The sequence below is a fragment of the Patiria miniata genome, unplaced genomic scaffold, assembly GCF_015706575.1.
Source record: "Patiria miniata isolate m_02_andy unplaced genomic scaffold, ASM1570657v1 HiC_scaffold_5, whole genome shotgun sequence".
Lineage (NCBI taxonomy): Eukaryota > Metazoa > Echinodermata > Asteroidea > Valvatida > Asterinidae > Patiria > Patiria miniata.
Genome location: NW_024037072.1, coordinates 39,119,486 through 39,142,134, shown reverse-complemented (window position 1 = coordinate 39,142,134; position 22,649 = coordinate 39,119,486). Strand labels below are relative to the sequence as shown.

At 39.8% G+C, this 22,649-nt stretch overlaps 2 protein-coding genes across 2 annotated transcripts; both read left to right on the top strand.

Moving 5' to 3' along the window:
* The first annotated feature begins 1 nt into the window (after window position 1).
* On the top strand, window positions 2-7,546 carry LOC119741134 (retinol dehydrogenase 8-like). Its single transcript, XM_038216825.1, has 5 exons — window positions 2-2,267; window positions 3,282-3,450; window positions 3,942-4,121; window positions 5,118-5,214; window positions 6,225-7,546. Exons 1-5 carry the CDS (start codon window positions 2,172-2,174, stop codon window positions 6,559-6,561), a joined length of 879 nt encoding a protein of 292 aa, XP_038072753.1. The 5' UTR covers window positions 2-2,171; the 3' UTR covers window positions 6,562-7,546.
* Window positions 7,547-15,932: 8,386 nt separating this feature from the next.
* On the top strand, window positions 15,933-19,617 carry LOC119742006 (lysozyme-like). Its single transcript, XM_038218001.1, has 3 exons — window positions 15,933-16,138; window positions 17,418-17,609; window positions 18,422-19,617. The coding sequence occupies exons 1-3, from the start codon at window positions 16,096-16,098 to the stop codon at window positions 18,625-18,627; spliced, it is 441 nt and encodes a 146-aa protein (XP_038073929.1). The 5' UTR covers window positions 15,933-16,095; the 3' UTR covers window positions 18,628-19,617.
* The last annotated feature ends 3,032 nt before the right edge of the window (window positions 19,618-22,649 follow it).

Here is a 22,649-nt window from a genome sequence, read left to right as displayed (position 1 = left end):
AATGGGACTTTGGACCAATGGGACTTTGGACCAATGGGACTTTGGACCAATGGGACTTCGGACCAATGGGACTTCGGACTAAAGAGACGTCCCCGCTTTTAGTAGACATGATTGTAAACACAGCATGACGTCATTATGTCGCAGGTCCGTAGCTTTCTTTTTTGGTACATTTTGTCATGTTTGAATGATTATACCTTGAAGCCTTTTCTAGTTTTGTCCCCGTCACTTCAACTTTTTTTAAGGAAGCTTCTGTGTAAGATTCCGGTAAATACCTGACTCTTGGAGCTCAAGAAACAATGACGTCACGTACGTGCTTTACAGATCATTCCCAGCACGCTATCAAGCACTGTACACTCCTGGTGGCCCCCTCAGTGGCGAAAGCATCGTGCCAGCTATAAATGGTCAGATAATCCGTCATGTGGCAATTGCTTTGTATAGACCTTTCTACTCTCGGTTGGCAAACTGCATTTTTGCCAACCATGGGTTGCAAAAGACTAGTATGGAAGACCTAACGCTGCAAAAATGAAGAAGAGTTATTAAAGAAAACTAAAACATTATTTGATTGTTGGAAATATAACATTGTCTACAAACAACAACATCATTACTACACATGCCTTTTGACTATGTATTGAAGGTGCAATGAGGACGTTTTCTGGAAAAATAAGGCCAACCCCGGCTTCAATTTATGTGCCTTGCGGCAGTCCATAGAAAATGGCATCAATGTTTACAAACAAAAGAAAGGTCTATTATACACCTTATTCACGAGAAAGCCATTTTGGACGGGTTCCCTGAATGTATTTTATTGATTGGGAACTGTTGAATGGGATGGTGCCAGACTACTTATACATTCTAGCCTCACTTTCATTGTTTTTTTGTAGCTGCTTAAAACATATAAAGGGTATGTTTAAATCACAAATTTAAAATTATTCAATAGAGCAGACAGGTATAACGTGTAATTAAGTCATTGCTAATTTCATTTCTCTTCGCAAGTTCCAGAAATGAAGATTTTACCTCACCTTAAATTCAATATTGCCGACTCGTGACTAAGGCCCATAGTTTGCCAAAGTACTTCCGCCATTTCAGGTGGCCTCCGTGAATGTTCAATGATAACGTGTTTGTATTCGTCAGTTATGATCATTTTCATACCATTCAGAACTAGAGGTCTAAAAAGAAAAGACGCAAAGGCCAGCAAACTAAGCCACATTTAGTTCCTCATTACAGTTAAAACTATATCTTGGGTTATAACTATCGCCTGCTTGTTGAGTTTAAGCATTGTTTCATTGTGATTAAAACCAATCAAGTATTGATTGCATCTGGTATTATATTTAGTATTCCTTTAACATTTTCAGTCAAAATGTGGTAGGTTTGTTTTTTTGTTATCAAGAAGATCCAGAAAAGTCGTCCTGCGAACAGATTATTCCTTATTTCCAATAAAAATCCGATTTTACCCAATATTAATTATACACAATGTCTAGCCGTGTGGTTCACTGTGGGTATTTTAAAAGCAGGAGACCTGAGCTATCCTGAGCGAAATATTTCTTGACATATTTCCCAAAAAAGCTGATCTCATTTGTAAATCTAAAGTGTACTGCAGGCCGAAAACGGACGATATTAGCCCGAGCAAACCAAAATAATCCAAGGGTGATACCTCTGGAAAACATTTATGAATTTCGCAGTTTCGAATATGCTGAGCCTTGTGAACATTTGACAGGGTCGGCCAATCTTTCTTCCAAAGCATTAAAAACAAAATATTTGAAATCCGCTGTTTCATGTGAGCAATTAGGTCGGGTCAGCCAAACTCTACTCAATTCCCGATGGAAGAAGCTTGTTGGCTTGGCCCGTTTGCAGCATTTACAATCGGGCAGCTGACCTTTTTTTTCAGCGTCAGCAGACTGTAGTATAGTACAATTCGTCAAGCTCGAGTTAATAATTAACGGTTTCAAATTGCTGTGTCACCGATAATTCTTATATGATTTGTGTCCCCAAAAGACACATGATAAGGTCCAATCGGGCTTTATGGGGGAAAATGCATGCTCATATCACTCTGGCAATATCAAAGTACATGTAGGCACTTTGTATAAAGCACTTCATTCCAGAAGCAACTTGCAACAGCAAAACTACCTGCGTTGAATTAAGTGGTCGCGGCATAAAAAAAAGATCCTGCAACAAACATGGCGCCGCAGACCGTACTCATCACTGGGTGCTCGACAGGGATCGGTTTTGCCACGGCCCTCATGCTAGCCAAAGACAAGCTTACCAGATTCAAGGTAGGTATACCGGTACAAATGCCATCGCCTTATGAACTTTGTTCTCTAAATGCGCTCCTTATTTTTGAACTATTAGTTCACTCAGGAAAGTTCTGGTGCAGGTGCATGTATATATAGATGGCTTCGAGTTTGGCGACCAAGGGTTTGACTGGCGATGACATATACCGGCACCCACTAGAGGATTGAGCACAGGTGGTTTTTTTTTTAGAAAACCCTGAAGAAGAGTAGAACATTTTGTTGAGGTGATCGGTAGCCGGGCTGGTTTGGTTCTGGATGTTTGGTTTTCAGTATGAAATGAATCAAGTAAGCCATGTGATGATATAACCAAACTGTCATTTGAGTTATCGCTGTATGCTTGCTAAATTGTAAATAAGCCTATAGGCAAATAGACCTGAGCCGTAATGACGTGATGGCTTTGCTTACATATGCGCTTTCCTATGGGAGCGAAGTCGGGACACCGGATAAAGTGGGGACCGTCTACTACACAGGAAAGCGCACATGTAAACAAAGCGTGACGTCATTACGTCTTAGGCCTATTGTCACTACTGATCATCGATATCTGCACCAATGGTTGAGATAAAATGTATTGAATTTTCCAATGGAACATATTGAGGGCATTAATTTTGTGTGTCAAAAAGTGTCGATAAATCGGTGAAATAGAAAACAAACTTCAAAATCTTTATACATGTATTATTCATATTCATGATTTCTTTAGAAAATGTGCACTGTTTTAGTTTGGTAATATTCTTCACACAATTTCATGGTTTAATTCAATTTGGATTGCCCTGAAAGATGTGTGCTGCTAATAGGAATTTGAAATTAAAGACCACCCTAAAAAAAACCACTTTGTGCTATTCTACCGTCTTTCGCAAAAATACACGAAATTTATATATTTAACTTGTATGTATTCATTGCTGCGTATCTATCATTTATATATTTTTGCCAATAAACGCGTGTAAAAAATTTTCATCGCACAAAATTCAAGATTTCAAGCAACCTAATTTCCCCTAAAAGGTGTACGCGACAATGAGGAATTTGGAGTCAAGAGCCAACCTGGAAAAAGAAGCAGGGAGCACCTTGAACAAGACACTCTTCATCCGGGAACTCGACGTGACCAAGGACCCGACTATCAAATCGGTGGTAGACGAGATTCTGCGAGACAATGGAAGAATCGACGTTCTCGGTGAGCAAACATCCGTTTATGAAAACAAGTCATGAATGATACAAACCCATCTCCTACGATCTGGGTGCGATGTTGAGGGCATCCTGTCCAGCCTACAATTTTCATGGGTTTAATAAAGCAATTCTTTAAACATTGATATTCCCAATTAACTGATTTTAGGTTTAAATAAGCAAAATTTTATTCAACTGTATTTTAATGGACTGTGATTTAACCTTACGTCCATAATGAATATTGCCGTCGTGAATTTACTGCCTGGATTGATTTCTTCCACCGATTTTGCCTAAGTTATATGAAGGGTCATAGCAAATATGAGTCCGTTTTCACTTATATACCCTTCTTGCAGTAAAGAGGATAAAAAGCACTAGCTTAAGATTCTTGACCTTACTATGCCCGGTTACCGGTGACGGCCTTTATCTCTTCCTGATAATAGTTTTAAGGTGTTTTTTTATTACTCTGTTCCCCCAATGCCCAACTGGTTCATTTTAATTCAGTGAACAACGCTGGCTACATGGCCTTAGATGCTATCGACCAGAAGTCGGTAGAATGGTGCCAAGTTATGATGGATACCAACTACTGGGGAGTAGTAAGAACAACCAATGCCGTGTTACCAGCGATGAAGAAGCAGATGTCAGGCCGGATCATTAACGTTTCCAGTATGGCCGGCGTCCGAGGTAAACGTTGAATGCAGCTACTGAATGGGCAACTTTTGTTATTGATAGATCAGTTGATCCTGTTCAACCAATTATAGATGTACTTTCTACGCTTTTTGGAATTTTTTTTTCCAGTTCAGGCTATTTTTGTAGCAACTCAAAAGTAATTCTTTTTTTGAATGAGACATCGAGCCCAAAAATCGACTTACTGTTTTACAAACTTTGAATTATGTGCAACCCAACAATAGTCAGTTTTCGTTGGGTTGATTGGAACTAGTCTATACGCGCAGGGAGGATTCGCGCAAAAGCAAGCCAAAAAACTGCCTCTGTTTAATTACCCAAAAATGGGAAAATAACGTTTTAAGGTATTTAAAACTGTTACTGAAAACGATCAAATTTGTTGAAGAAGTAGCTCTTTAACTAGTATGTTGTACAGTCAGCAGAGTTAACCGTGGTCTTGTATAGTTAAACGCGTTAACTATATATGGTCACTTATATGACTAACACATTTCAAGTGGGGGACTGGGGGCGACGATTTTTTTTATGGGGGCATGGCATGGGGGAGCACTCCCCCCCCCCCTAAAAAAAGGGTGCACCCCCCCCTAAAAAAAGGGTGCACCCCCCCCCCCCCCCCCCCCGGCTACGCCGCAGTGAACAGTTGCATGTATGGGGCGATTAATTCATGTTTTTTGGCATTGTGTTTATGACAAATAAATTATGTTTATAACGTTCCTGCATTTTTCTATTTAAATAAAAATGTTGAACAGACAATTTAAAGTGAAAAGTTACTAAGTTGAATTTCAAGAGATGCAACGAAGACATTACTGGCGAGGAAACTCATGATGCTAAACGTCTCGTCTCTCGTTTACTTCGGATTGTCACTCTTTGGAACTTCCTGTACTACCAGAGAGACGGCAACTTCGCTGTGAAGTTCAGCACTGGGTAGTATTAACGGATGGTATTATGTCGCTGTTGATATCTTACAACAAACCATGTTTATATATTAACTTGTTCTAGGTGCTCCGTTTTTTGCTACCTACTCTGCTACCAAGTTCGCCATGGAAGGATACTCCGAGTCCATTGCTCCAGTGTTGAGAGACGGATACAATATCAAGTATGGAAGCTGTTTATCAAATCTTTTTAAAAATTAAAAAAAAAATGCTCAACTTCAACCCTAAATTAAATACTCCAAACACATGTGTTGTTGAGTTTGTCTTACATGTGAACAAAAGATCTACACATAATGCAGGTTGTGTCGACGTTATGTGGACTAAGCCGTGTCCATATAACGTTTCGCACAGTCGTGTTTTACCAAAAGCCTGAGGACAACCTATTGTGTTTCCCTTTGTCCCTCTAATATAACACTTTCCCATAGACTAAGCACATAACCGTACGATCGAGGACCGGTTTTAACAATAGGCACCGTCGTCCGAGGGTCAAAGGCTCCTTTGTGCCCCTTTTGTTGTCTGTCCTCGAGCGTAATACAATACAAGAGCGCATTCTCTGGAAAACAGGTTTAGAGGCATTTTCGGCTAATAAGGTTATCCGTCGCAGAATGAAGAGAAACATTCAAGGAAATCAAAAAATAAATTTGAGGTTGAAAGAGTTTCGCAGTTTAAGTAAAGTTATTTTTGTACTGAGTTTTCTTAACTACACGAAAACAAAGGAATGTCCATAAACAGTATGTAAAACAAACGTGTGTGTTGGTGTGTACTGTGTGTGTGTGTTTTTTCTGCGCGCTAGAACAGTTCACATCAAAGTGAAAAGGGAACAAGCCAAGGGATGGGGGGGGGGGGGGCAAGATGGGTGGTTGGAATGACCCTCTTTCTCTGACTAACCAATGTTGAATTATATACAAAATTGAAAATATATTCCCATATTTCCCTGAATGCATCTCTCATTATTTAAACTAAGAAATCATTGGTCTTTTCATGCGTTAACTGCAATTCCCCATTTGCCCCCTTGATAAAATGTTGCCCTTCAACACGAACCCCATGCACTCCAACCTACTGCATGTTCAGTGTACATGTCTCCTGTTATGCGTGGCAGTTATACATGAACAAGAGTAAATTAACAAAACATTTTAATGTCCTTTGAAACTTTACTGTATTTTGTTTTGTCTAGGGTGAGCATCGTTGAACCGGGGCCAGTCAAGACGGAGCTTGCCAACAAGGTCCTTGGTACACCGTTCGAAGAACAAGCCAAAGATTTTGACCCCATCTTGCGAGATGTATTCGTCACAGGCGTCAAGCGCATGGCGTCTGCGATGGCTTCGGTAACTCAAAGCGCCGATGAGATAGCCAAGCTGCACATGGATATCATTCTGAGTGAGACTCCTCACCTGCGCTATCAGACGACAGAAAACTTGACTAAAACGGCGGCCCTAAAGTTTCGCGATCCCACCACGGATTTTCTCCTCGATATGCTCAAGCAAAGCCGTTACGCTTCCCCTGCAGAGTAGTGTCATGTAGTAAAGTCGCAAATGAAAGATTAGTTGCTAAGAGTGTACTGTAAGAACACCTAGTTAGATTTCACTAAAAACATTCAAACGCGCACCCAGCTGACTACAGCACTTTGACTGATTTAGTCAAATGTAAGTGTTTTATAACTTTCTTAGAGATAGAAAATTTTCAAAATGCACAAAAGGCCAAAATAGCCACGTGTGTCGAATTAAACAAAATTAAAACAAGGCCTAAATTAAATGTTTGGGAAAGTGTCAAATCTTTGTGTGGTGCTGGTCTGCTGATATTAAGTTATCTCAATGTAGCAGTTACCAAGTTGCCTTTTTGTAGATAGACCTGATACATAATGACGTCAGGCTTTGACAACGTGTGCATTCCTAGGTTTGGAGGTAGGTTGGGAAAGGGAGCCATCAAGCTTCCATAAGAAGACACACTTGAATACAAAGCATGGCGTCACTATCTCTCAGGTCTGTAGGCCCATAGCTTTCTTTATTGGTATATTTTGTCATGTTTTTCATTATTATATACCTTGTAGCTATTTTGTCCCCGTCACTTCAATTTTGTTTAAGCGTTTGTGTATAGTAAATATCCGACTCCTGTTGCTCAATGAACAAATGACGTGCTTTACAGACCGTTCCGAGCACGCTATCAAGCACTGTACACTCACGGAGGCCCCCTTCAATGGAGAAAGCATCGTGCCAGCTATAAATGGTCAGATAATACATCACGTGGCAATTGCTTTGTATTGTAGCTTGCACAAATACCATCGCCATTATGGAGGGGGCCTCCCTGAATGTTCAATGACACCGTGTTTGGATTCGTTGATTATTATTTTCATAACCAGGAAAGGCTAGAGAGGTATCTTCGGCTCTTCATTACAATTAACACTATTTCTTGTGTTAAACCTATTGCCCGTTCTTGGATGGAAGTGCATTGTTTTATTGTGATTCAAATCAATCAAGTACAACACGTTGTACTCCGTCATCTCCTGATGATCGGCAACCTTTCTTTCAATTCAGACACGAAACTGCCGGGTTAATCGTGGTCCGTGTGAAGCCTGCTACCCCCCTCCCCTCACTCCCTCCCCAAATAAAAATAAAAAATAAATAAAGAATAAACTAAAATTTAAAAAAGAAAATAGCACGGGTTGACCGAACCTTCTTCAATTTCGGACTGGAGTAGAATTTCATGATAAAAGAATTGTCGGTGACCGGACTGCCGGAAAGTAGAGGATGTGTTAGCCAACCTTTTTTATTCTTCGGAAAAAGGAGTACGAGTTTTATCAATTTTTGTTCAGAACTTTATTTTGGTTAAGAACTTTCTTTCGGTTCCAAATGTCCTTGCAAACATTTGTTTCTTACAGTTTCGATGTTTTTACCAAACAATCACCAAATCTGTGTTTACATCCTACCTTTTTTGTCAGCTAACAACAGAATTGGTGGTTTATGTAATAGACCGTGGCGAAAGCCACGGTCTATTTCATATGAACAAATTCGCTCATTAAAGGGGCACTAGGTCCTGAGATCCCCGAAAAGTTCATGTTTTGGATTAGGACTAGCACCCAAACACAGCCATATGGTTACGAAAGCAAAGCGTCCATCGTTGTCAAGGAAAGCCGATCCGATTACGTACTAAGACGCTGTATTACATTGAAATTCGTGAACCCCAAAAACATGGCCTTTTGAACCTTGTGTTTCTCAAAAATATGCTCGGTATGATTGAAATGTTACATTCTAACTAAAGAAGAAATTCTAAATTTCATATCAGTGAAAAAATCGCCGTCATCGATGCCGAAACGTCGATAATGGTTACTATTAAAGTTGACCTTCAAGTCTGGAAGAAATCGTTCAAAAAATTCCCTAAATGTATGTATTTATCCCAATTTTAGGAATTCACCCAAGTTGTTGTTTCACGAGTAGTTGAACACTTATATCATCTAAGTATATTCCGAATTTCAGCTTAATCTGTTGTTGCGGACGCTATTGTTACAAATGGGACCATGTCCAAGGAAAATTTCGAAGAGGATCAAAAAAATTATTTCTGACCCAACCCTTGTGCATTGTTCAGCAAGCGCTGTAGGCGCTACGGTGTACTGATTTCGGCAAAGCAACACAATAACGTATGGTAGATTAGCATATTCATTAGCTTGGCGTGACTTGGCGGGGGTCTCGGTATCGACCAATAGAAGCCGACAAAAAGGGTGATTTTGTTAATTAACAACGCGTGAAGGAGGCTTTTATGCAATTGTTTACTGCACACCGTATTCATGAGGCTTGAAAAGATTGATAGATATTGGGCACGCCAGTGCTACAATTTTCAAAATTGCACGTAGCCAGGCCTGTTTTTTCAATTTCAAACGAAACGTATGAACATTTCACAACGACTTTTAGCAAATACTTGGATCATTTTAGGGGAAATAAATCCTGAAAGTTGCATGAAGATACGGTTTTCCAAACGGGAGAACTTAATTTTCAAAGATTTTACCTGCCAACGTGAACATATTTGTGTACATGAAGTTTCATTCAAAATAAAGTGTTACGTAACCTTTAAAAATCGCCCTTCGCAACAATATGGCTGAACAGCTCGACTTTTTGGGGTCGCAAATGTGGACCCCGAAAGTCGTTCTCGCACGCATAATACAAGAATAACACCAAAAAAACCCAAGTTTTAAAGGATAGTTGTATGGATATCTATAACCTATTTTTAAATGTTCTTTTTACGATTAACGTCATTTCATTCAAAGCGCGTTTTGTAGCCCATTTTGGGCTGTTCCAGGACGCAGTATCCCTTTAATTAGGCAAGGCAACCGGATTTTGACCTCTAGATTTGACCAGTCAGCGGGCGCTTTCTATGTCGGGTCTTCCATCATTCACCTTTGTCGCGTCTAGACATGGATAAAAATAACCCCGCCCAGACACAGCAACAAAGGCTTTGGTCACGAACTATTATGTTACTCGACACGTTCGCGCGGGTATGTTGTTGCATTGCAAAACCGTTCGAATTGACCTATCAAACCATTAGTCCTGATTTGGGAATGAAAATGACGATTTAGTAAAATCGACTCCGATTGGCTGGCGCGCGGCTTGCATGTATCTGCATGATTAGACATATCTGACGTACACAGGAGATTCTATGGGCGGCCAATAGGGCAACAAATACCCCCCAAAAATATAATACTAGAGATTTGCGTTTGTTGAGTTACAGATAGGGCCACATTTTCATAGGAACGTGCCCAGTGTACTTGTGAATATCGTAACAGAAAGAGGATCACGAAATTTAACCTTTTGAGAAGTACGATATGTGTTTAATTTTGGAAGGAAAAAAAAACTTTTTTGGAGTAAGATAAATTCGAGTATAGAAATACATGGAATTTCCGGTTTGATGACATCATAATTTAAATTGTACAAAATGAATACTGATTTAGTTAAAAGAGGATACATATTCATCTAAAAGTGAAAAGAAATTGTGAAAATAAAGGAAATGTAATGAATGTTGAAGTGTTTGTATTATTAAACTATTTTAGTGACGTCACATTATTGTTAAAAGTGTAATCTTTACTCTGTACATTTTTACAAATCGACATCAAAAATCCCATGAACCGTTTGGAAGAAATTTGGTTCTTTTTTTATTTTGATCAAGGTCAATAAAGTTAAGTGCAAAGTTAAAAATTCATGAAGTACGTATGAACAACGAACATATAGTGGACACGGATCACATGATGAATTAAAATTTAAAGGAAAGCAAACCTATTATTTCGTCAACGTTTTTACGAAGAGCTTATGTGGATTTTAAAGAAAAAGCGTTTTCGAGATAATCGCAAAAGAAGTTTCTGATATTTTAAAACTGCAAAAAAAATACCACTTTGCAACAACTTTGTGCAACAAGAAGACAATCACACGATTCTTCGAGAGCTGAATTTTTACACGAACTCAGTAATAAGACTTAATACATCAGTTAATTTGTGAAAATTAGTTAGAAAAGACATGTGGCTCTGCGTAAAAACGAAAATTCAGGTTGCCGACATTTTGGCACTTTCTGTTCAACGTGTATTTCTTTAGGCGCGCGTGAGTACGCGCGCGCAGCTGAAAATGTAACAAAGATAATTGATGTGGCTCCGTCGTAAAAACGGAAATCGGGGTTGACCCACCCTCGTCCCCAAGGTGTCGAACAGTACGCGCCCATCACTACCTGCTCTCTCACCCTGGTATTGGATCATTTGCATGTGCAAGATTTTTGAACACGTATGCAAATGAGGAACAGTCTGGTGCCTGCGTGTGCGTTACATTAGCGCTTGTTTTTGTATGCCGTGTCTGGGGTAAAAACAGACTCAATTCGTCGCAGCGCGAGCATGGCGTGAGTGACGAAAACACGATTTATTTAATTAAACTGTTACGATCTTACCGAAACAACATGCAGTATCACATTTCATATTAATATGAACAAATTGAAAAGGAAATTAGTATTTTCGAGAAGGCGTGGACGAATGATCGCGAAAACACGTACAGCACGTTTCGAATATTTATAATATGTTTCAATTGCGGTATCGAATCAGGATACAAGAATAAAGTTTCCTATCCAGGGCTTACTATTGAAAACGCGGTTGGAAATAAAGTATAGGCACTGGGGACGAGGTTAGGGTTTTTGGGACTGATTGTTACAGTTGTGGTTTAGGTGATCGTTGTTAGGTGAGATACGTCTAGCTGGTTGAGTGTAGTTTTGGGGCTCAGCTGATTTAGGTGTTGGGTGCCAGGTGTCTGGAGATAGCGGGCTAGGGCATAGCTGCGACATTGGGCAGAGAAGTAGGTGAATTACTTGTACTCTGCTTATGTGTAATTGCTTAGGCGATTTGTGTACAAACTCTGTGTAGCTGTACTGGGTTTGCGCTGGTATGTGTAGCTGAATCCTGGCTTAGTCACACGGCGTAGCGGTATAGGACTGTAAACATTGCTAAGCGGCTGTTGTGCGCTTGGGACGCTGTGTTACTGCTAACTTAGCGATTCATTACTGGCGCTGTGCATAGTTGCTCATTGCTGCCATTGTTGTCTAGTGCTTATATACTGTGTGCGTTGTTGCATAGGCGAGCAGCGGGCTAACTCCAGTAATTAAAGAAAGACCCTGTTAATAAAACAACCCTCCCAATTACATCCTAATTAATGTACCTGACTATTGTTGAATAAATTAAGATTATTGTTGTTTGAGATTACCGACAATTCTGCTTCCGGTGTTTATGTTTACAGGTTGTGCAATTAATTAACAGAGATAAACAATTAACATTTATTCACAATTGGGCGGTAGATTTCCACCAAAACGGACCTGCACCCTTAGCCTTGAAGGTCGCTCTGAGTGATCTCACGTCTAGGGAAGAGCCTTGGTTTGGGAGGATTGTCGTCACCCCACCATAGGAGTCAGACTTATAACAGACTTCAAGTGGGTTGGCCCGGGGGGGGGGGGCGGGGGTTCCCACCACAAGCGTATATGCTACCAAGTAAAGTATGGTGGGATTTTCCAGTTGACCCATGATGAAATACTGAAACATATACATTGTTTCCTGGTTATAAATCGGAAGAATAGAAGGAAGTAGGCCTACATGCAGTAACAAAGATGTTTATGTGATTGGTATTGGTTTCGTTGCGGTGGCAGACAAGCAGTATTTGTGCTTAATATGACCTTTCTCAGAAATCAAGCAGGTCCGCTCGTACCAACCGCCCTATATGGATTGATTTATTATGCTTGTCTATGAAATGACAAGGGGATCCACACTTTAGTACGGTATAGCTGAGGTACAAAGTTCAAGTACGACGATTGAAAGTTGAACCACGACGTTTGCCTCTTGGTTTTAGATCACACATTGAAATTGCGTTTCCTTCATGATGCAGACCATCTGCAACATCAATACATCTCTTAGACACCAATGATAAATACCCCTACGTTCATTTTTTGCTCAATTTGTACTTGGTTATAGTTAACTAGTGACTTTGGGGTGATTCTTGTCATCATGCGCATTCATCAGGAAGTAGCATGCAGCAGGTCATAGCAAAGCCGGCGGTTAGCGAGTCACAACATGCTTGAATACATATTCTAAATATTTGTCGTATTTTTCAAAACATACCGCATAGCAAAACAGCGGCGGGCTACTCACACTATTCCTTAAGTAGCTCGGCTGGCGAATCAAAAAAACAATTATTGGGATACGGCAAAGACGAAAGGGCAGGAAGAAATAAATCATTAAATAAGGTAAGTAAACCTGTATCATTTTGTGTATAATTTTATCAACTGTTTTAAAGGGTTAAATTATTAGATCTGTTTATTGGCAACACTGACAGAATTGCCTCAGAATAAATGAGAAATCACTTGTAAATGGGTAAAAACAAACTACCTACAACCCTTACGACCGGATTTTCGTACCTAGGTCGGGAGTTGTACGTTCACGTCTGTTTTAACATCGCGTACTTGCGGGAGAACGAAAATGATAACGACGGGAAGATTTACCTACCGACATCCGATGGATTCTAGGTTTATTCAGGCTCGTTTGGATCACGTGTGAATAAAGTTCTTATCAATGGTCACGTTATATTTGTTTGTAAATGAAAACAAATCTTTCAAATTTATTCAAAAAAATTATTGACAACACTGACAGAATTGCCTCAGAATAAATGAGAAATAAGTTGTAAATGGGTAAAAACAAACTACTTACAACCTTCAACAAAATTGTCCATCCCAAAAGACCTGTTAGTCTCCTGTTTAAGTTTAAGTTTTAACCCAATAACCGCCACACAAAAAATTGCATGCTTAAAACGAGTGATCGAGTTCCAGAAGTCCACACGGAAGTTTTCGGAAGTGAGAGGTCATTTTTTTCTTGTAAGATACTTCCTTTTTACGTGGTGCGATTTTTCAGTTTCCATAAAATTCCGAGGGTGATTTTTGACGACATCATTGTACCAAAACTAATTTCAAAAACTCTGACTTTTACACGTTAATTTTCCTTTTCGAGGGGCCCTGAAGCGCACCACCAAGGGTAATTTTTCAGGCTCTACACACGTTTTACATGAATGCACATTGTTGTTATTCGCCCGTAACCCCGCCCTGCAAACAGGACGATGGGATAGGCTGATGAATTCACGCTCGGATTGGATGTTGCGTGACCTGTGACCTGCAAGTCATCACAGCTACGACCCTTTTTCATGCACTCTTTTATTCCCATTCATGAACGTGTTTTGTTTTCGTTGAAAAGCGTAATAGTGTAGGAAAATCTGTTTTGTAACTTTTTAATTCTTGTCACTTGCTCAGGCTCCGTTTTAAATTCACGATGGGTCAAATTGCATATTATGCGACGCTCAAAATTTGCCCACAAGGTCGGCAATGAAAAAGAAATCACATCCGGTATAGAATGTGTGCATTTCTATGGGAAAGTTTTCGGATATCATTTGCGCGCATTGGCTTAAACAGCTGCAGCCAGCGAGTCTTTATATGTAGGTCATGATAAGTTACCCAGAATGCCATCCCAATTTCCTTCACAAGATTCTGTGAAGCGTATCCAAGCGCCCTGTTTGCAGGGCGGTGGGTACGAGCGAAATTGTTGTTAATGAGACACGCTATCAAAGAAATAAAAACATGCGGCTAGTGAAAATATCCGTGGGCTAGTTAAGAGTCGGTTTCAGTAGCTCGACTGGTTAGTGAAAAAAACAGTAAAGGTCGAACCCTGATAGACTACATGGACAACTTTACAATTGTGGTAAGCCTTAATATATCGTACGAATAACTCAACTCTCTGGCATACGTTGGTGTAAATAAAAGGTTCATTGACAGGTACTTCGGATGATATTTGGAATCCAATTTGATAGACATGACTGGTGAAGCGACATCTTGCGTTTTAGCCAGGGTAGCAGCAGCTAGGCGGTAATGGCGACAGTAATATACCGATGTGAAAAGAGAACAGAATTACAGCCCAGGTTGTTAGGCTGCCATCGACACTAGCTGCTGCGCCATGCTTGCTGAAGTATTTCTTTTCCTGACTCTGTCTCTTGTCCAGCAGTAAGCAAATTGAGAAATCAATTTTTCAAAGACCGTAGTCTGAGTATCACATGTTATCCACGGAGCCAAGACTTATATTCGGCCAATAAGGCAAAAAAAGAACCCCCAAAATATTAAAAAGTAGAAAATTAAACGAAAGTACACAGAAATAAACAAGCAACTCAGAATAAAAGAAAAACTCAGAAACAACCTCCTCAGCTGTCGAGCAGCAGTACGCGCCCACCACTAACTACAGACGTCACGGTGACCGTTGCAGCCGAATTTCGGCTTAATTTGACAGATGTTTTTCGGGGGGGGGGGAGAGCTCGACAGACAATATAGGAGAATGAATTGATTTAGCATGTTTCTTGTAGAATCTGTAAAATTGGTGATCTGACAGAAAAATATGGCAGATTTGAAAAATATAGCTGATTAGTTTTGAAAAGCTTCAAATTTGAGGTTCCTAACGTGTTTTAGTACACAAAAGTACTTTAGACCATTGCAAGCCAGGCTAGGCCTACTTCTACACATACGTGAGAATTTGTTTTAAAAAAACTGTATTATTTTGTTATTTTATAGGGCTCGTACAGTACTTTTAATGGGGGCGCTGTTCAAATCCGACGATTATTAACACTATATCTCAGAATAATAGACATAAACCCCCTAACAGAGCTGGGGGGGGGGGGTGTTCACCCCAAACTCCCCTCCCCCTCCTCATGGATAAGCATACTAAATCGGTACATATGGCGGTTGGCACGAGCGGACCTGCTCGATTTCTAAGAAAGATATATTAAGCACGAATACTGCTTGTCTGCCACCGCAATGAAACCAACACCAGTCATATAAACATCTTTGTTACTGTACTTCCTTCTATTCTTCCTATTTCTAACGAGGAAACAATGTATGTTTTAGTATTTCATCATGTGCCAACTGGAAAATCCCACCATACTACATGTAGGATATATGCTATGCCTAGGCCTATTCTTTACTGTTTAATGCATGTAGGTTTCGGAGTGAAAAGTTCAGCACTGATTCTGACGTGCATTGAACAATGACATTTAGGGACCGGTGAAAATGGTGCGGGGACGAGATACGTTTGCGGCTCGGAAAAAAAAACTAGGTGGTTATAGCATTATTTTGTGTGGTTATTTTACCAGACCAGCATGATAATACATCTTCACATTTTGATGTGGAATGCACGAACATTACCAACCGTTTGCCAGATAAAATAACCACGCAAAATGGTGATTCAGCAAGCTACTTTTTCTGAGCCGCAAACTTTTCTAAGTAGCACCGATGGTCCCTTAGACCCTCGCCAAAGTGTCTGTGTCAGGCTACATCACGAGACTTCGTGCCTTTGTGAACATTACGGTCGATGTATTTCCTCTTTCGATTCAGTTGCGTGGTGCAGGAAAAATATAGAACGCTGAAAGCAATAACTCGATCACTCGGACACACTAAATTCACAATCACGCACGCGATCTCCTGAACACAGTGAAGGGCTGAAGAGTTCAAAATCTACGATGCGTATGATACTCCTGGCAATTGTGGCTCTGACCACAACAGGTAAGAAGTAATTGTCTGGAATTTTCTGGCATCATATAATTGCCATCCCAACTATTTCGAAAGTTAAACCTGCAGAAAATTTAAAAACAGACATGCAGAGTAATGTAGCACTTACAGTAAAGTACATGTACACATTGGTATTTCCATAATTAAGGGTACCAATGCATATATTTATATGCATAACTTTGAACATAAAGTATTTTCTGCACTTTTTACGTATGTGGTAATAGTTTGTCCTTGTCACTCAAAATATGAATTGTAAAAATCCAATTTATCTTCTTCATTATTTTATGATGAAAAAGATTGTTTCACGTGTAACGGGGACACCAAATGTGGTATCCCCGTGACACGTGAAATCACCGGGTTTTTTGGTCATAAATAGCCTGGCCTGATAACACTGAAAAACGTAATTGGTATGACTACATACTAAAAGAAATCGAGACATTTTGAATGAAATACTTAAGATGATACGGTACATAAAAGTTACTGGTTTCACGTGTAATGGGGAAACCAACCTCTAAATAAGGAAATAATCACTTTTTTTCTGCAATTCATCTGAATGTTATAGAATAATCAATGTCATGTATTAGCTGATGAAATTGATAGAATTCAGAAATGTTCAAAGAAAACCATCAGATATATGGCAACAAAATATATTTTGCTTCACACTGGGGGGGGGGGGGGGGCACCATGGTTTCCCCTGTTACACGTGAAAATTAAAACTTATATGCGTTATATTTCTTAAGCCTGCCATTGAAAATTCAAATGTTCATAACAAACACAAGTATCTTCACTGCTTCATATAATATGCATTTTAGACATTTTCAATGAAAACCAACGGCAATATGGCACAAATAAGTAATCAATTTCACGTGTAGCAGGAACGGTATCCGTGTTACATGTGAAACCATGTTTTTCGGCATGTTTTCCGAAAATGAAAAATGTACGTTTAAACCACTAAGATCAACCTGTCCTACAAATTTATACTGCAAAATTTTAAGAAAATATTTTGTATCTAAACATAATAATACTTATTAATTATATATATGTTACACTTTGGTACCCTTATTTATGGAATTACCCACATGCAAGTACTTTGTATATATGCATATTGTTACATGCAAGTGGGGTGTATCGCTTTTTGATAATAATTATGTCTAGGTCAAGCCTACTTTTGGGATAATGATCTCATATGCCTTTTTTAGAATGGTAACTCTGAGGACGTGTTTTGCTTCATAGGGGATTTCTAGAATTCAAAGCCTTGCATTTTTTTCATTAGAAATGACCGCATCTGCATCGACGGGCCCCGTGCCTTCAGACTGCATGCATTGTATTTGCATTGTGGAGTCAGGGTGCAAGATGCCTAACCCTGTTTGTCGTGAGGACGTTGGGTCGCTGTCCTGTGGACCCTATCAAATCAAGGATGCGTACTGGCAGGATGCTAGACTCAAAGGAGGCGATCTGATGGGAGGTAAAACAGTGAACAAAATCTCAGTACGGGGCCTTGTATGGGGTTCTATAGAAAGGCTAGTTGCTCAAAGTTTTGGTTTGTTTGGGCTCTTATCATGGGCATCGCCAGGATTTTGTTTTTTTTGGGGGGGAGCACATTTTCCCCTAAAATCCTTTCTCTAGACTACTCTCAATTTATCACTTTTCGAGGGCGGGCGGGAACATTTATCCACCCCACCCCCACTGTCACCTCTGCAGACGCCATTTTTGTTAATGTGTATTAAACTAATAGCAATTATGACTTCACACCTCTTTTTCTTGTCCTTTTCTTTTTCTTTTCTCTTTTTCTATCCTTTTTTAAATTTTATAAATGAAGTAAAATAACCAATAAAACTCCACAGTTCTATGCCAAATTTGCAGCGCCCTTCAGCCCCAGACACTTGGCTCCCACAATCAACTTGTCATTGTCAAGTGACATATAGAACCCCTTGCATCAGAAGTACTGTTTTGTTCTGATGACGTACTGTGTTTCCTTACTATAATTTGACAGTTTGTGTTTAACAAGTGACTGTGTTCAACACGTTCTATGCATGCGCTTTTACCCAAATGCCAGGCATGCAACTTTTCCTCGGATCAGCTGATTTCCTCTTTTTTTACTTCCCATGTGTGCCATTGAAAATAGAAAAACACTGTACAAAGTCTGGGAAAAATTAGAATTTCCTCTTTATTTGTGATTTCCCAGTTGCATGCCTGATTAATGCTCAGCTACGTTTGCGTTTCCTTCAAGATACGATCCATTTTTTTTGTAAACTCCTCTTATTTATTCCTATACAGACTGGAAGAAATGCACGGCCACTTTCCCCTGCAGCGAGGCGGCTGTCCAGGGATACATGGAGCGATACGCCATCAAGAGTCGGCTGGGTCACGATCCGACCTGTGAGGACTTTGCCCGCATCCACAACGGTGGGCCCGACGGCTTCAAGTATCCCGGCACTATCGGCTACTGGAACAAGGTCAAAAAGTGTCTCGACAAACAATAGATGCACTCTGAGCTATCGGCTGCTTTCCCAGCATTTATCCATTTTCATTCACACCTTTAAATCATAGCCATTAACAAGCTTCCAATCAACAACAGTCTCCCAAGCAATGACATTATGATTCGCTATACTGCGCATTTACCTTATTTTTTAAAAGGAATATGATAACTTACCGCCCATTTGGAGCAGTTGCCATTTCGTTATCTGTTGCGACTTATAATGATTAAAGCGCGTTGTCATTGTTAAACGACATGTTTTTTTTATTGAGTAGGGTTTTTACGTACTGTAGACAAAACCACATATTATTCTTTGTATTAACCTATTTGTAATCTTCAAGTTTCCCCTTTGCTTAATGTAGACAAAAATTATGAGTTTTTACAAACTGTTTGTGTTTTAACATTTTGCTTGATATAGACAGACACCATTAAGTAATAATTACCGTACTGCTTTCATGTGAAAATGACCGTTGACAAAAAATGCATCTTCCTTTGTATAAATGAACCATGACCTCGCTGCACACACAGAAAACGTTACATGTTTACAATGTGCCTTACGAATCTCCTAATTGCTAGGTAAAGCTTTGTACAATAATAGTCTTTGGTAATGTGTTTCACAAACATTTTTTTTGTAATTTTCTTTGAAAAATATTGGTAAAAACAGTCAGGTAAAATGTTACTGAATCCTTGGTTAAATACACTTTGTTTTGTTGTAGGACTGAAATATGTTGTTTTCAATAGGGCAAAATGTTAACAAAACTATCATAAAAAAAATTGTTTTTGTCCTCTGTATGTACTTGTAACCAAAGTCTCTTTGATAAATAAGATTAAGTGATGTCCGCTGCAAAGATCTCCTCCTAGTGATTAGAATCGAAACGGCTGTCGTCAAGACTGTCTGTTGAAGGAAAATACTGCGCTATTGTAAACGGATGTTGAGGGTCTGTATCTGCCCGGTGTGTCCCAATAAACCAGTGCAAGTGCACAATAAGCCCTGAGATTTGAAGGTTTTCATGGTGAAGGGATTTTAATAAGATAAGTAATTGCGGTACTGGCATCATGTGGCAAGATATCTCTTGTGAGTATGTGTGGTTCTGAATAGAATCGGAACCGGTCCTTTTCAGAACCACACATACTCACAAAAGATATTTTGCCACATGGTGCCACCGCAAACAACTGATTTTATTTTCAAAAAATAATAAACTCTAGCCGTCTTGCATTACAATATTGCGTAACGTTGACCGGACATCCACGCGCCGTCCTCGCGCCCTCCCACGCGCCCTCCTACGTCCCGGGGCGCGAATTTTCGTTTCCCAAACGACATCCGCATACATGGTTGTCTAGCGCCCTCTACGATATTTTTGTGATACGTACGGAGGTATATTCTTATTATTTTCCGCATTTTCCTGCGGTAGTTCAGTTGATACACAATGGAAGATTTTGCACCGAATTTTGCAGTCGTTTTTTTTTTTCTTTTCTAATCTGAAGCTTTGAAGGATTTCTTAAAAGGGAAATGAAGTCTGAATTTCATAATGCTCGAAATCATGTTTTTCTAATTTTATATTTTCTTCTCATGTTTTTAGAAAAGTTAAGTCCAAAACGCCATAGCGTACACCCATATGCGGATGTCGTTTGGGAGAAAAAAAATTCACCCCGCCCCCTGCCGTCCCGTCAAATGTTGCCTCCATTTACGAATTGTTCATAAACAACTTTACACATTATTACAAACAATTTTTGTTAGATATTTAATTTATTTTCTTTAAGTAAAATGTAATAGTTAATGTGAAACTTAGGTGGCTCGTTTTTTGTCCCTTTTCCGGGGACAGACAGCCAGACAGACAGCTATAGACCAGCTTCGAAGTGACACGTAGGAGCTCCTGCCAGAGCTTTAGAAAAACATGTTGCGCCCCAAAGACTGTTTTTGGTTGTTAATTTAGTATCAGAGATCAGTGAATCAGAAATAGTTGTGAATTCCAGAACTTTTAGAAGCTAACTTTCCTATCCGGTGATCCTTGAAGCGCACAACCTCGGATGAAGTTCAGGATTGGATGGAAAGACAAGACCACATTATCAAACGTGTATTATGAGGACCAACAGCGCCCTCAAAGACTCTGGAAAACAACTTTTGGTGTGCCTTGACGATGGTGCCCTCCATGTTATGGTTTGCCAGCCTAGTTCTCAAGATTAAGAGGGCATAAATGGATGTACTTCTCCACGAACATACATAACGACTTTCCTGATTTTTGTGGTAAGAGGTTATTGAAAGCATGCAAGATGGTCACAGTCAGCAAAATAATGTGATGATAAGAAAGTACCTTGATATTGATAACACTGTAAATAAGCCTACACGTATTCATGACGCACTTTGATGTCACATGGTGGTTTTCAAACAATGCCTCTCCACTCTTGAAAGATATGAGTTGAACCTGTTTGAGAGGGCAGAAATACGAAGATTTGGCGACCGTGTCGCAGAGAGCGAAAGAAATTGAAGGGGTGGTGTCAGATATTCCTGCACCGAATCGGCTACACTAAAACGGGAGTGCGCCCTCTCAGGGTATTTTCCTGTCATCAACCCCAAATAATATGTTTCCATGCACATACTGTCGGGATTAAAGGCGCTTAAAGATGTATGTCTCTTGCGGTTTCAGAATCAGATTTCATATATGAAAAACGGCCCTATAGTTGCACATTTTTTTGGGCCTCTGAATTTTCTCTCTGAAATGCGTATACATTGGGCTCAGGTCAAATAGTGCGTCAACTAAACTTGATCCGAAAAAAAATTAAACGGTTAAATAAATTAATTTTAAAAAGGACAAAATGTTAGCATTTTATTTATTATTCTCATTAGTTTGACTAGCATTGACCTGCTTAGAAAAAAATCTCAATAAGTACATGCGCGATGCAATAGCCAAAACGGATACTATAAAGAGCGCCCTCGATTTAAGCAAATATTGCCCCATGGGAAATCACGGTAGGTGCTGATGTCTCCCAGCGTTTCCAGTTTCTCTATTATTGATCAACGAATGCCAGAATTGCAAGAGAAAACGCTCTTGTATTTTGCTCTCTGCGCTGAATCGCTGCGCTAAAACTCTGACTGAATAATGAGAGTACATGCAGGAAATCATTTGTAAAATACATCACCTGTCCTCTAATTGTCTTCATTCAAGGCCCTTGTGACCTATGGGCCTTATGCATGAACAGGGAGGGCGCTTTTTACCACTTAACACAAAGTTTCATATATATACCGCTCGCACTATTTGTGGTCGTAACTAATGCATGGGTGTGTGCTTGTGTGTGTGTGTGGACGCTGAACCCGGTATTGGCCAGCTCCTCGGCACTGGGCCAGCTATTGCACGCTGTCACACCACATTCACTATCAAGTATGTATTTGCCTGCAATCGGGACCCACTATTGTCCCTCTTTTGTTTGTACCTTCACTTTTTAGGAAGACCTCCCATATGTTTTGTACACGAAACCAAATTGGGTGCCTCACGGGAATAGGGGACACTATTTTCCTTTGTTGTTCAACGTCCCCTATTGAATGCAGAAACAAACCCAGTGACGTTTACGTTACATATGTAGTGTGGACATTCCTTTGTTTTCGTGTACTATAGAAAAGAAAAACCTATTATAAAAACTCGATTAGAAAATGTGTTCAAAACTAATGAGAGCTGTTGTGAAAAAGTTACAAATTAAGGAAAAGGGAAGACGAACAAAAGAAAATCCTCGATTTACACCATAAACAAACGTGCTAGTGTGTGGACGTGGGGCCCGATAAAACTCCTTGCACATCGGCCCTGTGCTAGCTAGGCAGGCTGTAACACAGCCGTGCATTCAATGCTAGGTCGTAACTAGTCAATCGAGGGCGCAAAATGAACGTTCAGCGCAGTCCGTTATCTTATACCACCGTCTTGAACCAAGACTACCAATTCTCGGGTATCAACATATAGCCTAGATAGATAAACCTTCAAATTTCAATTGTCCTTTTTCTTGCTTTATGTAATGTAACGGGTTGACGGAAAGAGTCATTCG

Coding starts and splice junctions, on each gene's coding strand:
- LOC119741134 (XM_038216825.1), top strand. CDS start 2,172: ATGGCGCCGCAGACCGTACTCATCACTGGGTGCTCGACAGGGATCGGT. Junction 2,268..3,281: donor ACAAGCTTACCAGATTCAAG/GTAGGTATACCG, acceptor TTCCCCTAAAAG/GTGTACGCGACAATGAGGAA. Junction 3,451..3,941: donor TGGAAGAATCGACGTTCTCG/GTGAGCAAACAT, acceptor ATTTTAATTCAG/TGAACAACGCTGGCTACATG.
- LOC119742006 (XM_038218001.1), top strand. CDS start 16,096: ATGCGTATGATACTCCTGGCAATTGTGGCTCTGACCACAACAG. Junction 16,139..17,417: donor TGTGGCTCTGACCACAACAG/GTAAGAAGTAAT, acceptor TTTTTTCATTAG/AAATGACCGCATCTGCATCG. Junction 17,610..18,421: donor AGGAGGCGATCTGATGGGAG/GTAAAACAGTGA, acceptor ATTCCTATACAG/ACTGGAAGAAATGCACGGCC.